At 41.4% G+C, this 17,132-nt stretch overlaps 1 protein-coding gene across 3 annotated transcripts in view; it reads right to left on the reverse strand.

Moving 5' to 3' along the window:
- Nucleotides 1-6,439: 6,439 nt before the first annotated feature.
- SSPN (sarcospan) overlaps nt 6,440-17,132 on the reverse strand; it is a 37,343-nt gene continuing 26,650 nt past the window's right edge. For all 3 annotated transcript variants that reach the window (XM_053894913.1, XM_019452270.2, XM_019452271.2), the window contains one exon: nt 6,440-10,706. In XM_053894913.1, coding sequence (XP_053750888.1) covers nt 10,341-10,706 — 366 coding nt within the window. In that variant the 3' untranslated portion in view covers nt 6,440-10,340. The remainder of the gene's footprint in view (nt 10,707-17,132) is intronic.

Here is a 17,132-nt window from a genome sequence, read left to right on the forward strand (position 1 = left end):
TCAAAGAGTCCTTAAAATATCATTCAGAGATTTCCCAAGTCCAATTAAAGAGGACTGTGTTTTTACATAATATTTTCATGTGTGTGCTTAAGATATGTAGTCCATTATTAAATAATTTTAATTTAAATTTTATTTTTATTGCTAACTTGAAGTGATAATTGATATTTCAATTTGACTTTCTACATTCCCTTAACTTCCCTATTTTTGATTCTGTCTCCAAAATTCTTAAGCCAGAAGTATTTCTAGAAATAGAAGAGGCAAAGGGACATGTTAGAAAAGACAGCAACACAATTAGAAGTCTGTTGGTTTGGTAAGTCCCCATGAATTCCAGTTGGAAGAATTCTTTTTCTTATAGCTTTTAGGTTGGGTTTGAATGAAGCCATTCTAGGAAAAGAGTTGTGTACTATTTTATTAATAACCTTTAGATAAAATTGTTTAATATTCTATTGAGATAGGGATTCTACAAGTTGGTAATTTCTCCATACTTTACACATTTGTCATTAGGAATTTCTCTTTAATGTCTATTCTAAATCTTTCCTACATAGCAAGTTAGCATTTAAAAGAAAAATGGATTTGTAATAACACTTTCATGAGCTATGTTGTTCTTACAGTATAAAGAGTCCCTGCCCATTTTTGAATGCATATTGTATTCAGATAAAATGGAAACTTTCCAATTTTTTCATTTGAGATGGACTTGAACTCCACCTTGTTTCCTGGAAATGGTATACCAAAGATTTATTCTTATTCTTATTATTTCAAAGCTGGAGTGGTTTCCCATACCTTGTCCTGTAATGTAAGCAAGCAGCTTCTGCAAGAAGCTTGGGCTTTAGAGCTCCTTGTAGAAATCACTCTTGAACAGAATGGAAGCTCCCTTGTACTTTCAGCTTTTTCTAAATCAGTGAGCTGGACAGGATGAGACATGAGCCACATGTGCCACAAAACTCAGCGTAGCAAAATTTCTTACATGCCAGTTTGGCTGCTGCTGTTCTGAGATCCGTGCATGGAACTTGGCAGATTGGTACGCGATACTGAGGCCTTAAGGGACGTGGCAGGGGCAGCCATAGCAAGGGGAGATGGGCTCTCACCTTTTCTCTCCATGCTACTCAGGTATGCTCCACATGGCGGATGGAGATGGCTGCACTTCAGCAAGTTCAGGGTCCCTTTCTGAAAGCTTTGCTGAAGACTCACATGTCACTGAGCAGGGAAAGAAATGTGCCTCCACCTGAAACTAATCACATAGCTGGTCCCAGATGAAAAAAAAAAAATGTCTGCTGCAGAAAGAAATAAGTAAGAGTCTTTAGGGATCCTTCAAAGACGGAGAGATCCATGGGGAAGAGAGTAGGCTGGAGAAGGCTGGCCCCCAACTCTCTCCAGCTTCTCTCCCCAGAGCTGCTCTGGCAGCAAAACCAGATGGAAATGTCACCTAATGCAGAGTGTTTTATTCATCCTTGTCTACACCCCTGCCTTATACAGTGAAAACTCCTTGGCAACACCATGCAGACAGAGGTTCTTTTCATTTTTAATTGAATCCTAAGAGGTATATTTTTTTCTAGAGGTGCCAGCTTAAGTAATTACTAGAATTCCCAACTGGGCTAATCAGAGATTCATAGAAAATAAAGACAGAGGAGAAGACCTTACCCAGTGGGTTTCTGTATACTGCTTAGAAGGCTCCTGCAGTCCAGGGTGGTGATCACAGTTCTTCGCATTGTGGACTGTTAACAGGAGCCTCGAAATAAATCCCTGCCCGGTGAGGTAAGAGAAACTGATTTCCCTGCCTGAGTATCTCTCCTCTGGTGACCAGACACCTTCCACTTTCATCAGCTGTTTATCAAAATCAGATTAGTAAAAAGATCATCAGATCAGAATTGTTTATGCCTGTCTCAATCTTGAATTACAAATGACTTTCACGTGGTGCTCGAGCAAAGCGCTGTGACCTATAGATAAACAAGGCTTTGTATTTCCTGTACCTTGCGCTGAACTTAGCGTTCCCCCAAAGACAAGAGTCGTTAAGTCTCGTTGTTGATGATTGATCTAAGTAAGATAGGTGAGGCTTGCTCCATGGGGGCCGTGAGGATGTGGGTAATAGATTCTATCTTTGCGATAAGTTGTAAGTCACTAATGGGTTATTTTGAGCTCTCCGAAGTGGAAGACAATGGAGCATTTAGTAGGTTGTACGGTTACGTAAGACATCTCTTTCCAAACAAAGAGGAGGCAGGATACCCAGCCAAAGGACTGAGCACAGGAGGCTGTGTGGTCTGGTGGTTCCAGGGAGAGATGTGGGGCCAGAGCTTCCTGGGTTCAGCTACCAGCCGAGACTCTGACTCAGGGGGAGCAGAGCCAAGTCTCTTGGCTTGAGGCAGATAGACTGTAAAACCCAGGAGAGACAAAACCACGAGTCTGTGCTCAAGGACTCTAGGGGAAAAGCACATTTTGGAAATTAAAAAAAAAAAAAAATCACCCTGTTTAGTTATAATTTGGGACTTTTTCAACAAGAAATGAACGTTTTTATTGCTTATTGCCTGACACGTCCTCTTCTGGGCAGCAATGTGAAGCCAAGCCAAGTCTCTGAGGGTGTTCTGTGTGGGATGAATAGAGAAGCCTGGGGGTCTGCAAAAAGTCAGTCAACCCTGGTGAGTTGTCACAAGTAATGCTCAGGGAGCTGGGCACTGGGGGCAAAGAGGTTCTGCATGAATTCTTACCCTTTTTTTTTTTCCCACTCATTGTGCCTTCCACAGTAAAATGCCCTCTGAAATTGTGGGAGGAAAACCTCTTCCCTTAGACTTCTGGAAGCTTCCCTGAAACTAGTTTGAGCAGAGATTTGCTCAGCTGTAACCAGCGGCCTGTTCAGCTGCAGACCCACACAGGTTCCCAAGCCACAGCCAGAGCCGAGGCTAATGGGAAATGTTCTCCAAGTCCCACCAGCTCTGCAACTATGATGCTGCTGGTCAGACAGAGTAGGTGGCTACCTACATGGCTGAGTTTGAAAGACTACTGGGCAGGTCTCCCTGCCCTGGCATCATGCCTCATTTATCTGTAACTGAAGCTTCCTGATCTTTAGGAATATCCTATTCAAATGAAAACAATATTTATAGGGATCTCTGTATTTTAAGGTTTTAACCCCCGGGCATTTGAGTTAGGATACCTGAGTCAATTGAGTGTCATAGAAATGGGACAGGGGATGGGAGGGGGAAAGCTATAGGATGAGGTGGGGGAGGGGCAGCAGTCTCTTCTCTGGAAGAGTAGAGAATGACCTTGTTGGTCATTTTATCCCCAACTGTCCAAAGCAATTTTATTTAAAAAATTTTTTTAAATGTTTACTCATTTTTGAAAGAGAGAGACAGACAAAGTGCCAGTAGGAGAAGGGCGGAGAGAGAGAGAGGGAGACACAGAATCCAAAGCAGGCTCCAGGCTCTGAGCTGTCAGCACACAGCCTGTCGCAGGGCTCGAACTCACAAACCGTGAGATGATGACCTGAGCCAAAGTCACACGCTTAACTGAGTGAGCAACCCAGGCAACCCTGTCCAAAGCAATTTTAATATCTGATGGTGGGTGGGTGTGAGGGTCGCACCAAGATGGCTGCTCCTACTCTAACCCAGGCGAGGCCAACTGGAATCCAGGGTTTCACTTGTGGTCACTTCATCCAGACCCCAAACATACTTATGGTATCATTCCTCCCTGCATTTGCCTGAGTGCATGTTCCCAGCCGTTAGTTTAATAGCCATGTTCAGCGTCCGTGGTCCTAAGCTTCTGTATATTAAAACAATTTCTCTCTCTTTTCAATTGTATAGTCACTTTTGTTGCAATTGAGAAAAAAAAATTAATAAATACTTAAAAGTCTACTCGTGCCCATAAGGATACCTGATGGATCATTGGTTATTTTGTAAGAGTACATGAATTCTATCCTGAGTGAAAGAGAATTAAAAATGATCCACTGAGGCGATTGACAACTTTAGTCACATAATTTTCGGACTCTATTTCCTGTATCTCTGCTAATTCACTGTGGCCAGCACACCACTTTCAAGCCTCTTGGTGACTGGGTCACCAACAGTCCATTAAAACATGCGTAGGAAGATGTAGGGAGACCAGTTGGGAGTGGATTGCACGAGATGGCAGTCATCTTCTCTGGCCACAGCCCCCTGTGGTCCTTGCGAGTCACCGTCTTGCCCTCTACAATCGTACCTGGCCGGGCAGAGACAACACAGTGTGGGCTTCTGAGAAAAGGCGGCTGGGTAGAAAGAAGATGCAGGGCACCCCATCTAGAGAGAGACATAGTCCTAAATCTCCAGGTTCAGAGACCCCCAAACTGCCCACAGATATCTCCTCGTCCAGCTCCCTCATCAGGCATTAGCCAAGCCTCCTCCACAGTTCCTGCCAGCAGCAGGGAGGCTCACCTTCTTCTCCAGCCGACTTCCGGGTTGAAGGGGCAGGGTGTGCCACAGAAGACTCTCCAGGCCTCCACATCCCTCCTGCTCCAGTCAGAGCGCCTTGTTGAACACAAGGCTTCATGTCTCTGTGGAAATCTGGATCATGGCCCTGTATCTGCTTTTTCCCAAGAATAACAGATGAGCATATGTCCCGTGTGCCTCTGATTAAAGGGTCTTTCTCGTGACCCTCCCAAACAACAACAAAAGAGATTTCCTCTCAGATCCTATGCTTTGGAAGGGATCAAGAAACATAGATAAATATTTGTTGGAAAGAAATGAAAGAATGAGTTGCTGTCTTCAAGATGGCACCCCCATACATTAGTTTCATTTTTATTTGCTTACAGTCTGAATTTTAAAAGTAAAATAGCCAATATTAATCCTGTACTTCATAAAGATGAGTCTGTCAAACAAAAAAAATAATTTAATATAAATATAATAACTTATTATGAGCTATAAAGATAGATAGACTCTATCAATGGAAAAAGTAGATTTCTGGCCGTATAATTTCAATAACTTGCCACAAATTTAAAGATTTATATGAGTGTTTTCATATCCAATATGGAGAATGAAGCTCCGGTTGGTATTTGCTGACTACGCTCAAAACTAGACGTTTTTATGATTCTTGAATGAGAATCAGCGACCCACAGAGTGAAGCATATCAAAGGTGGTTGGTGGTTGGTTTTTAAATAAATGAGGGGTTGTACATCACAACCTAAAATACAGGGGACTGATAATGTACCAGAGCTCAATGAAGCTTCATTTGAAAATGTTGGGGTTAAACACACTTCTATCAAAATAATTCAAAGTGACATGAAAATCAGAAGAAATGCCTCAGCTTCTAGGTCTTCCTGAAGGAAGGAACCGAGAAAAGATGGCCACAATTGGGAAACATCCAGATGCATAAACCAACAAATAGGGATCCCGCCAGCCCATAATTCTGTGCACTATCATCAATAAGAGTTGGTGCTATCTTATTTTAAAAGTGGAATTTCTGAGGTGCCTTGGTGGCTCAGTCAGTTCAGCATCCAACTCTTGATCTCATCTCAGGTCTTGATTTCAGGGTCATGAGTCCACACTGGGCGTGGAGCCTAATAAAAAAAAAAAGCAGAATTTCTGCTGGAGGCTCCTTTGATAATGTTCCTGGTTTATAAAAGAGGGAGTCACCAAAGGGGTTAGCAAAGCAGAGCCATTTTTCCAATTGGATGTGGGGACTGGAGGCTGCATCGATGAGAAGCATCACAGGCTTGCAGAACCCAACTAAGGATGGAAGAATCCAAATGTCTACTAAGCCTCTTGGAGCCAGTTACTTTGCTAAGTGCTATTTCGTGTAACCTTCCCCATGATACTGTGAGGCGGTTATGTTTTTCTCCACTGTACGAATGGGGAAGCTAAACATGAAATGGTGTGTCTAAAGTCACACAGCCAGAAAGTGGCAGTCAGATTTCCACCCCCTGGGACCTGCAGCCCTAACATTAAGGATAGGAAATCCACCTCAGAGAGTGTATGCTAAGTCATTATTCCTTTCTTTTCACATTCTACAAGCCTTTCTAACTAAATTAAACAGAAGGAACCACCACATTTTACAGTATAATCAACTATTTAAATTGCCTCAGAGTTCATAAGGAGTCCCTGCATTCAGATTTGAAATGGAATTAGGCCGTGTGTTTTTCCATATAATTAAATGTAGGATATGATTGAATGTGCAGCACTCAAACGTGTGTTCCTTTCTCTAGGCCAAGCTTTACTTGACATTAATAGATATAAATTAAGAATCAGCATTCCAAGTATTTTTTGCAAGATCTTTTTTCAGCTCAGGCCTGGGGAGCATTTATAACCTTGACTTCCACAGTGGGTGCAGGTACCAAAATAGAGACAGTCCCTGAATAAAGGAGTCAAAATGAGTATTAGTTCTCATCTATTCCAAAACCTAATTTTGGAAGTAAACACTAACCTGAGAGGTTTTTCTGTACACAAGTTCACGTGTAACATACTGCAAAGCACATCCAAACACGGTGTTTTCAGAGATTATGAAAATTTTATTAACAAAGAAAATCTGCACATACGCATCTCCTTTAAAAATCACCACTTCATACCTTGAGAAAGCACTTTGTTTTCTATTCACTATTTCATCAATGGCAGGAAAATGAAATCACAACACCAAAATGCAGACCGATATTTCTGAAGGGGATAATCATTTGAGATAATCAAGAAGATAATCGAGAAAATCAGAAGAAAAGAATTAAGGTATTCATTGCCCAGGCTGAAACACTGAGCCTTCATCGAAACAAATGTTTCCACCACAAGTCAGTATATTTGGCCATCAGCTCTTCTTAACACTGTCCTGCATATTCAGTGTACATCTAAAAACATGACAGAGTTTTCTGAGTATAGTAAAAACTGATAGCCAGCATGATTTACAGAAATTAACGGCTCCATGGCAATAGTTGAGAGGTAATTACTAGAAAATGTGAAGGTTTGTTTCGTGACAGGATAGGATTGGTTTTCAGGGCAACTTCTCAGTTTGTTTCTGGTTAAGTAACTACTCCACTGTTGTCCTTCAGAATCTTCCTTGGATGACCTCTACCCCACCTTTTACTAAAAATCTATAAACATATTCCAGATACAATGCATGCAAGAGGAGAAGTACAAGAATATTAAGAGATTCTGATGTCCTGCCCATGAATAGAAAACACACACATAATGGGCTCTCGCTGTCAGAACACATGGCTATTGCAGCTGGAAACCCCTCCAAAGAGATCATATAGACAGACGTTTAATTCAAAGAGGGGAAAAAAGTCAGGCCTGTTACTTGACTACAGTTTCTAGGGCCTGGTGTAGCTATATTTTTAGGCTTGGCTCCAAGGAGCTGCCTCCACAAATTTGGACAGAGCGAGGGAGGCACAGATGGTGGTCACGTGAAGGCACAGACCGATCGGGTGGGCTTGGTTACAAAGTCTGTACATTTAGGCTGCTGTATTCCTCCTATTTCAAGTACTGCCAAGTCCCGGCAGTTTCCACTCTTTCCAAAGTCTTGATTCATTTAATTCTCCTGAAGGAGGTGGAAGAGGAGGAGGATTGCGCAAATCTTACTGTTTTATGGTTTAGAAGAGACAGTCACCATCTTGGCTCCTTGTCAGATTTTAAATGTAACATTTTGCTAAGTGTAAAGCTGTGTCTCTGTTCCTTTTCTGTTGCCGGTTATTGTAACTTCAATATTTGCAAAACACAACCTCAAAATACTTTAAATCCAGCGTAAAGCAGTTTGTTATTCATGCAACACAATTCTTACATGTATCAATACTCAGTGAGTTCACAGCACAGGAATCTTTTCTTGGTTTCTTTCCTTCTTTATTTATTTGTTCCTTCTTTCACTTATGATTATTTTTTTCCTTTGGAGATTTAAGAATGATTTAATTACATACATAATTTTATATATATATATATATATATATATATATATATATATATAAATTTATAAAATATATAAATCAGGATATATATATATATATATATCCTGATTATTATCAAACTTATTGTCTCATCCTTTTCTGGTTGCATTATTTAGAAAAAGAAACACATAAACTAAAGTTATTCTACCATGTGAAATACCCTGTGAATTGTTTGTAAAACATTGAGCACCTTAGTGATGTGTAGACTTTTAATTTTCTAATATAAAACCAGTAGTGTTTGCTATAAAAAGGAATTCAGGGTGTGCTTCTAGTGGTGCCTGATTCATAGCGATTAGCATTAAATCATCAGTTTCTCTCTCTTTACAGAACAGCCTACAATATTTCAGATTCTCTGTCATTTTCTTCTTTATGTCAAAAACTGTCCAAATCAGAATGGATTCAGCTATTGTTTTTTTTTTTAGGTCATCATCCGGATGCTTGGTGTTCTCTCGATATAGTTTTTGCGTGTAATCCAACCTCTGCTCCAGAGTCTTATCTACTAAGTGTGAGTTCTTGGCCTGAGCTGGTGTGTAGGAAGGCCATTTTTTAAGCAAGTCAATACATTAAAAAAAAAGGTTTTAACATCTGTTAATCAGGTGTTTTATCTGGAGGACATAAAAGCTTTTTACAATTCTCCAACTAACTGACTTAATGTTTTTCCTTTTATTTGGATATTTATATTGTGTAGAAATTGACACTATCGTCACAACCAATGGAATTGTTCAACTATTTTCTAAGGCAAACAAGAAAATGATTTTCTTTTAGGGTAGAATTTCATGACTAGCAGAGTATATCAAAAGGCAATGTGGAGAGGCAAATTCATCTCAATTATTATCTTGAATTTCTGATTTCAATAGAGCATGCTAAGAGAGAAAGATCTTGATAACATTTATGCTGCATGCATTTGCATTCTGAGCTCCTTCCTTAAAATATTGGTATTGTTCAGAACCAAGTAAGAGAGAAAAGACTCCCACCCCAGCGTGCCTGTGCTTTTTTAAGTCACAGTAACTTAAAAACAAAACAAAATAAAAATTACCTTCCAAGTCAATGGGCATATGCTCAAATAAGGACATCAAGACATTAGTTTAAGTCTCTAGGTTGACTGGATACAAATATCAATAATAAGATTGCATATCAGATGCACTTTTGTGAATGGAACACTTAGGCATTACCCAGTCTTCCTCAAAAGTACTTAGCTGCCAAGAGAGATACTTTATAACGTATCACAAATGTGCTATTTGTATAAACATTTCCCATTACAAATGCTCTTGTTTTTGTTTAAATGAATATTTTTAACCTGAGCTATTAATAAAGAAATTTTTTTCTTCTCCTTTGTAAAGCTTGGCTTTCAGAAGAAAGAATCTTTAAGCCTCCTCTCTTGTGAGAGTAATTTCTCCTAATGCCGATGGTGCTACATAAGTACAGACAGGGCTCATTAAGTAGGCTTCTGAGCATAATTATAATTAACAATTAGGTAGAAATTAGTTTTAATGATTTGTTTTAGATGGTAGAATAGAAGCATAATGTAATTATTTTTAAGCCTTCTACATCATTAAGAATACAACTACCACCGACTTTCAATTATTGAGAAGCAGACAATCATCCAAAGTATTTAGTAAGTGATCTACTTACAGAGCCAAACTAAGGGAGCTGAAGAGAAAAGGCCTCCACCCCAGCCCAGGTGCTGATAATTATTTAGCCTTTGCAAAGTCTCTTCCTTTTCTACTCTGACCCTTGAAGCTGTTTCATGCCTTGAAGACATCTCTAACCAGGGAGAATCCAGAGAGTCAACCTAGTTGCTCAGCTCTCCCCCCTTTCTACAAGGCATAGTGAAAGGAATGGGGGGAGGTGGGAAGTTCTGGAAACGACTGCAAAATTTAGCAAGTGGTCCTGAAATGCCAATGCACACTATAAACTGAACAGGAAAGAGGATTATATAAATAATGGATAAAATGAGTACAGGTTTTCCCCGCTATCCGAAAGTTTGCTCTACGCCGTTTTGCTTTAGGAAATATCTACATTAGCACCCATTTTCGCCAACCAAAAGAAATCTGAAGATTTCTGCTTCTACAAAACAGTGTCTTCGCTTTACCCCATTTCGGTTCACGGAAGTTTTCATGGGAATGCTCTATGTTCAGAAAGCGGGGGTGGGGGTAATCTGTACTAAGAAATAAACTCCAACCTGCAAAAATAAATGTATGCCATTCCTTCCCCGTTCAGTGTTCTTTTAATGTCTTAAAGTCAATTTGGATCTTATTTTCCCTGTAAGAATTTTTAAAAATACTATAGAAACCTGAAGAAATGCTCTTATTTCCTGAAAAATAGAAAAATATTCATTTACAACAGTGAATATTATTGTCAAAAGTTTTTTTTCTTCCTTTCTTCCTCTTCTTTCTCTTTATCCTTTTCCTTTTTTGACCCCAGCTAGTCAGTGTGCTGTTTTCTCTCCTGCCTTTGAGCGAGTATGTTAGACCTTTTGCTGCTGGCCTTCGGAAGCTGTTAGGGAGCACATTCGGACACCCACGTAAAAGACCTGGTACCTGTGTTTCCACATGACAAAACAGGCCACCAAGCACACAAGGCCGCAGACCAAGTTAAGAATCATTTGGATGAGTAAGAACAGTTTGAACGTGCCGGTGATGCTGGTACAGTCAGTCACATCCCTGTACACAAAGGTCCTGCTGAGCGGCTCCAAGGAGGGCAGTTTGCACTGACAGGCATCGAGTGCTGTTCCACAGGTAAACTGTGTGAGCTGCGAATAGTGGTAGGCAGCGAAGGCCACGGCCAACACGCAGACCATCAAGCCCAGGGCACTCAGCAGAAAGTACAAGAGCTGCAAGAAAGCAGAAGAAAACCTTTCCAGTTACAAAGCACAGCGGGTGACTATTGACAAAACTCATTAATAAAAGCTGGTCTTTTTCTTCTCTGGCAGGAAGTTCCCTGAAGGATGGGGCTGTTGTCTTTTCAGTAACGGAGTACTCGTGACTTAGGAATGGTTCCATGTCGATTTGTTAGTGAAGCAATCCGTAAGCCCTGATCGTATTTTTATTTGCCATATGGATGCGGAGTGCTTTGCATACACCAAGCCAACAATATTAGCTTGATGGTGGATACTTGTATATGGATGTAGCAAACTTTAGATGAATCCCAAACATGAGAGCCATCCCTGAAAGACATGCCATGATTGTTTTGACCTCAAAAGCTGCTCATATGAAGACTGCAGAAAGGCTAGAAGGTAAATGAAAGGCTAGAAGGCAATGAAAACACTGTATTGGCCAAAATTGGCAGTGATCGATCAACTAGCAACACAGGTTAATAAAAATGACCGTGGTCAATATAGTGGTTGCCAACCTGTGTCCAGAAATGCCAGGAGCCCCAGTAAGAGGTTGCTAGAAAAAAAAATTATGGTTCCAGAAGGTAGACGACTTGATGTCAGCTTCCTCACCTACAAGTGTCAACCCAAGTCTACCTCTAACCATCTAGTTCCTGAGTACAAAAATTAACTCTAAATGGCTCCTCAGCTGCCGAGGCTCTAAACACGTTGGCCTGTGTTGATAGCCTTGTGATGGAAAAGTCTGGTTCAAGTTCCAACTCTGCTGCTAAAGAACCATGGAATCCCCGAACAAGACATTTAGCCTACACTTGAAATATGTTGATCAAAAATTGTGAGTGCTTGTTGACACAGTCACAATATAAACCATTTTATATGACAAGAAATGTTCTTGGGATTGTACTCACCTACTGGAAATGTTTCTGGTCCCACCTACTGAGGCTCTAGATGAGGAACAGAGCCCCAACTGTCGGGACTAGTGTACTGAACCAAGTTCCTAATGTGAGATGTACATTACCATAGTCCAATGTTGTTTGTAGGGCAGTTCTCATGAATGTGAACTCCCCAAAGTAAGATTAGTTCTACTCATGTCCAGGGCTAGATTAAAGCAGCTCTGAAAAGATTATGCACTCTCTCTACTTCCAATGATATGTAGTTTAAAATAAAAACATATAGCCAAGATTATAAAATATGTGTACAAAAGTCCTCCAAATGAGTTATTCCCACATGGTGACAATTTCAAGTGTTTTCAAGTCTCAAATATAGAATACTTAAAAATGTATTTTTTTCTTCTTGAATGTGGTGTGTGTGTGTGTGTGTGTGTGTGTGTGTGTGTGTGTGCTGGTGCCCTATCTATGTGTCTAGTTTGCTTGAAAGCTTGACTAAGGGCACAGGAAGAGAGTGGAACTGGTTAAAGCCACTTTGTCTTAACATGGCTGCAAAGCCAAGGAGTGGATGGATTCTTTGCATGTCTTCATCAAAGATATCATAAACGCATACACTAATCTTTTTCAAATCTCTTGAAGAATTGCCAGATGGAACTCAAGTTTTTTCATCCATGAAACAGTTTATTGAAACATCTTATATCTCAGGGACATAACAAGGATAACTTTCTTTTATTGTAATTTTCAGGGTTTTTTTAAATGTTTATTTATTCTTGAGAGAGAGAGAGAGCACATGAGGGGGGTGAGGGGCAGAGAGAAGGAGACACAGAATCCAAAGCAGGCTCCAGGCTCTGAGCTCTCAGCACAGAGCCTGATGTAGTGGGGCTCGAACCCATGAACTGAGGGATCATGACCTGAGTCAAAGTCAGACGTTTAACCGACTGAGACACCCAAGCACTCCAACAAGGATAACTTCTATTCAATGTGTTTAGTCCTCCCTTGGAGGAAGGGAAGCAGATAAATACAAGGGGCACCATTAAAACATTTAAAAAGGAAATATTTAATTTGTGAAATTGAACACATCACCTAAATTTTTGTGGCCATATTTCCTGCAAAAACTATAGTGCTTAGGCTAAAATGTAGGAGTTTTTATTTTTGTGGGAACATTGGAGCAGAATATTTGAAATATTCTGGGTTGTTATGAAATATTCAGGCCTGACGATTGACTTCAAACTCCTGATACCAAGAGCCAAATTAAATCGTGCTGGTGGTGCTGTACATGTGTACCCACTGTAACTGTGTTTCCAGTGCAGGCAGCATGGACCTGGGAGCTATTTGCTTTGGGAACATGGGTACATTGGTGACTTTACCAGGAGGGAAGGCCCAAATTAAAGGGGTAATTTCCCACCTGAGAGTCATCTGCTTAGCAGAATGGCCCCAATTGGAGTTTTCTCTGCACATTTTATTGCCATCAATGGCTGGAACTGAGGAAGTCTTGTAATAACCCTCCCACCTCCAACACACACACACATCCTTAGCAGATTTCTATAACATTCATTGGGACACTATCTTGAGGCAATGACAATAATCCCTCCTTCAGTCTGTAAGTAATTCGAATGGCTGCAAAAATATTATTCTCTCACACAGTCACGAAAACCCATTTGCTGAAATGAGAATTTTGCCTGTTTTTCTAAAAATGTTTATTCTGTTTTTGAGAGAGAAAGAAAGAGCACAAGCAGAGAAGACGCAGAGAGAGAGGGAGACACAATCCGAAGCAGGCTCCACGCTCTGAGCTGTCAGCACAGAGCTGGAAGTGAGGCTTGAACCCACGAACTACGAGACCATGACCTGAGCCGAAATCAAAGGGCTTAATCAAAGCCAATCAACTGAGCCACCCATGTACCCCAAAAGTTTGCCTATTTTTAAAAGATCTCCTTTTGGCTTAGATATTGGAAGATTTGCTCAAGACATTTAACAAGTGTACAGCCGAGTGATGGTTATGAGCATAAATAGGGGAGCCAGACTGCCCGCTTTCAAGCCTGATTCTCCCCTTCTTAGCTGTGGGCCTGGAGCAAATTGATCATTCCCCTGCACACCTATGTTACTTCACCTTTAAACTTGGAATGATGATCATAATAGCCCTATGGTCATAGGCTTATTATAAGGATCAAAAGAGTTGATATCTGTAAAGGGCTTAGAGCTGCCTCTAGTACATAGCAGCACTGTTTAAGTATTTGTGAAATCAATAAACAAATTACTAGAGATGGAAAGAGCTGCCAGTTCTCAAGACTCTTAGGGTATCAACTTTACGGGCTTTGTCTTATTCTCTGTCATGTGGGAGTAACAATGCAGGCTTGGCTTGTAGAAAAGATGTAAACATTTACACAGACACAGGGATTGCTCAATTTTAAGTGAGCAACTTAAATATGCTGGGAGCCCAAACAAAAGCCTTGCCCCTTAGCTCCTTGAATATGAATACACTTTCGTTGGTGCATAGCTCACACATTGTGATCCTGCATCTCCCACTCTGTGAAAGCATCAGGCCAAGTAAACAGGAGTGAACCACAGAATCAAATTTCGTATCCATGCTAAGACATAAATGTATACTTGATCCCCCAGGCCTGCGGGCTACATCTGCAACGCTGTAGCATTTCCCCAACCGCTCCCCCTCCCCCCCCCTTCACTGGCTTTTAATCCATCTGACAGCAACAATCTTCTGGGTTAGAATCTGTAATTTAAAATCAAGTGGCTTGTTTTACCTACGCGGCACGAATAAACTATCAATGAAAGTGTTTACGATGACCTTGGGAATGCGAGCAAATATATCTTGATAAAAGCCTGGCTCGGGACGCATTTGTCTTGCCGGTGTCAGCCCGTGTGTCTGGCGCTCGGCAGCGGGCGGGGGAGCCGAGGCCCCCGGAGCTTATGTAACAGCGGCGCCCAGGCGCGGCTCCGCTCGCTCGCTGCCTCTAATTGGTACCCGGCTGCGGCTTCAACGCTCGGTGACTTTGGAAGGAGGGCGGTTCGGCTTCGATTTAATTACCTTCCCGGGTGGCAGGGGTGGTGAGGCTCGGCTGCCGCTCGCCGCGCAGGAGGGGGCGGCAGCAGCAGCCCAGGGGCCTCCTGGCTGTGGGCACCAGGCGAGTGCGCCTTAAATGCCCTCCTGGGGAATGTGCCCGGGAGTGTTTGCAAGCACATGAACCGGACACGTTTCTGCAAATAACCAAGGTGAGCCCCGAGAAAACAGGGCCACGGGGAAAGGCAGGCGGCCCAATCGGAGGCCGAATGGCCCGCCAAGGCCGCGGGCAGAGCCCCGGGAGAAAGAAAGAATGCGCCGGTGGTGTCGCGGGCCTGCCAGAGAGCGGACTGCGCTAGCCTCAGATGAAAAGACAAGTCCCGTGGCTATTGTCTCCAAGAAAAAGGGAGGGAGTGTGTGTGTGTGTGTGTGTGTGTGTGTGTGTGCGCGCGCGCGTGCTCAGGCTGCAGAGAGACGCAGTTAGCACCCCCTGACTGGTTGCCCTGGCCATCTGGGTCAGAAGAGAAAAAATCTTCAACAAAGATTAGGCCAGGGTATATGCAGGCACTAAAATGCCGTAAGGCTAAGTGAGAAACACATCATGAAGATCCATTTCGTTCCTCCCCCCCACCCCCCATCCAATGGTGTGGAAACACAAGGAAAGTCTGCTGTAACCTGTTGTGCCTTCGGAAAACCTGGAGATTGACTGAAGCTCATTTTAGACCTGAAGATAACGTAGCGGGCACCTTAGAGAGCTGGCAGCAAGCATCACTAAAGGTCACATTCAGGAGAAAAGTGCCTCCGTATTTGTCAATGTCTGTCACAGGTGGAAAAAAAAAAAAAAAAGGTGGCTAATGAGATCTTCCTAGTGGGGAATTCTCAACCTGGCTGACATTGGCAGTGACTTTTTTATTTTATTTTTGCCCTTGCTCCTTATTTCAAGTGCAGATGTTGAGGTGGCTTTGGGGGCCTCTGCTGGGTCATCTGGAGGGGAAACGAGGGCATTTCACATAAGCTGATGAACGTAGTGTAGAGCACTTTTTACCTAGTGAAAGAGGTCCCTGTAATTTAACAGGCCATTTCTTATTAGGCTTCCAGGGTTTTTTTTTGTTTTTTGTTTTTTGTTTTTTTTAATTCATCACTAAGCCTTATTGTATTTAGTGAGACCTCTACAAAAACAGTAAACATGGACTGATGTCTGCTCTCTCTGGCCTTTTTTAAGGAACACCCTCAGACAGAAAAATTAAAATTTCCAAATGTAGGTATATCCACCAAATTCTGTCGGTTTTTTTTTTTAAAGAATCCATTATTTTTTTTAAGTTTACTTATTTATTTTTTGAGAGAGAGAGAGAGAGCAGGGGAGGGGCAGAAAAAGAGGGAGAGAGAATTCCAAGCAGGCTCTGCACTATCAGCACAGAGCCTGATGTGGGGCTTGAACTCACCAACTGTGAGATCATGACCTGAGCGGAAGTTGGGCACTTAACCGACTGAGCCACCCAAATACCCCCATTATGTTTTTAATTAGAAAAGTTATGTCTAACTATTGGAGAACATTTCAGAATTAAAGAAGAAACTACAAAATGCAGCCATCCTCCCACTACTCACAGATAACCATTTTTTCTATGCACTGAGAGCTATTTTTTTTTATTTCTGTAGGATCACACCATAGATTTTGTGTAGCCAGCTTTTTTTTGACTAGTTAATATAATGTGAGCACTTTTATTCCATTATTACCCTTTTACAACATGATTTAAATATATTTACATATAATATAAGCACTTTGCTTTTTTATGTCAACCACTTCAACCATACTAGAATAAAAAACATCTTTTCTGCCTCTTTGTAATTTCTAAATAATAGAATTGACTTACTCTTATGCATTATGCTTCTTGTGAACAAAGAAGTATCTAATTGTTATGTGCTTGGTTATGAAGAAAAAGTAAACAGTGTGAGTGGACCAAAAAAAAAAAAAATACCCAACAAACGAATATTACAGAAAACATTTTGTTGTCTGCTACAAGTGGTTGAAAGAAAATGTAGGAATTTGATTTCTCCTAGCTCTGATTGCCAGGTTGGGTTTTTATCTCCCTGAACTGTAAAAGGGTGTGTCTATGTTTCCCTTTGGACTAGATTCTACTGTGCAGTGAAAATGCTGTGTACTTGAATGGGCTCCGACCGAATGCACTGTCTTTAATGGAGAAAAAAATCACATGCACGTGAAAGACACACACACACACACACACACACACGTTAAACCATGCGTATCCTACCCACCTACCTCCCCCCCCAATACCCTCAGGCTCTTGGCACAGATCATTTGGATGCACCCAATGTACTTTTTTTGTCTCAGTGATCCCACCTACAAGAGGAAATACAGTTAGACTGCTTCCCTATTAAAATATTCTAAAAAACCCCAAGATATGGAAGTGGGCAGTAACAGAGACACCTTTTCCCTGGCCAAGTGTTTTGCTGAACTGATGAATTTTCAAAATTCTTTGTAAGGGCATTGAAGGACAGACTTTATGTGAT

This window comes from Panthera pardus, unplaced genomic scaffold, assembly GCF_024362965.1.
Source record: "Panthera pardus isolate Hobbes unplaced genomic scaffold, ASM2436296v1 HiC_scaffold_6, whole genome shotgun sequence".
Lineage (NCBI taxonomy): Eukaryota > Metazoa > Chordata > Mammalia > Carnivora > Felidae > Panthera > Panthera pardus.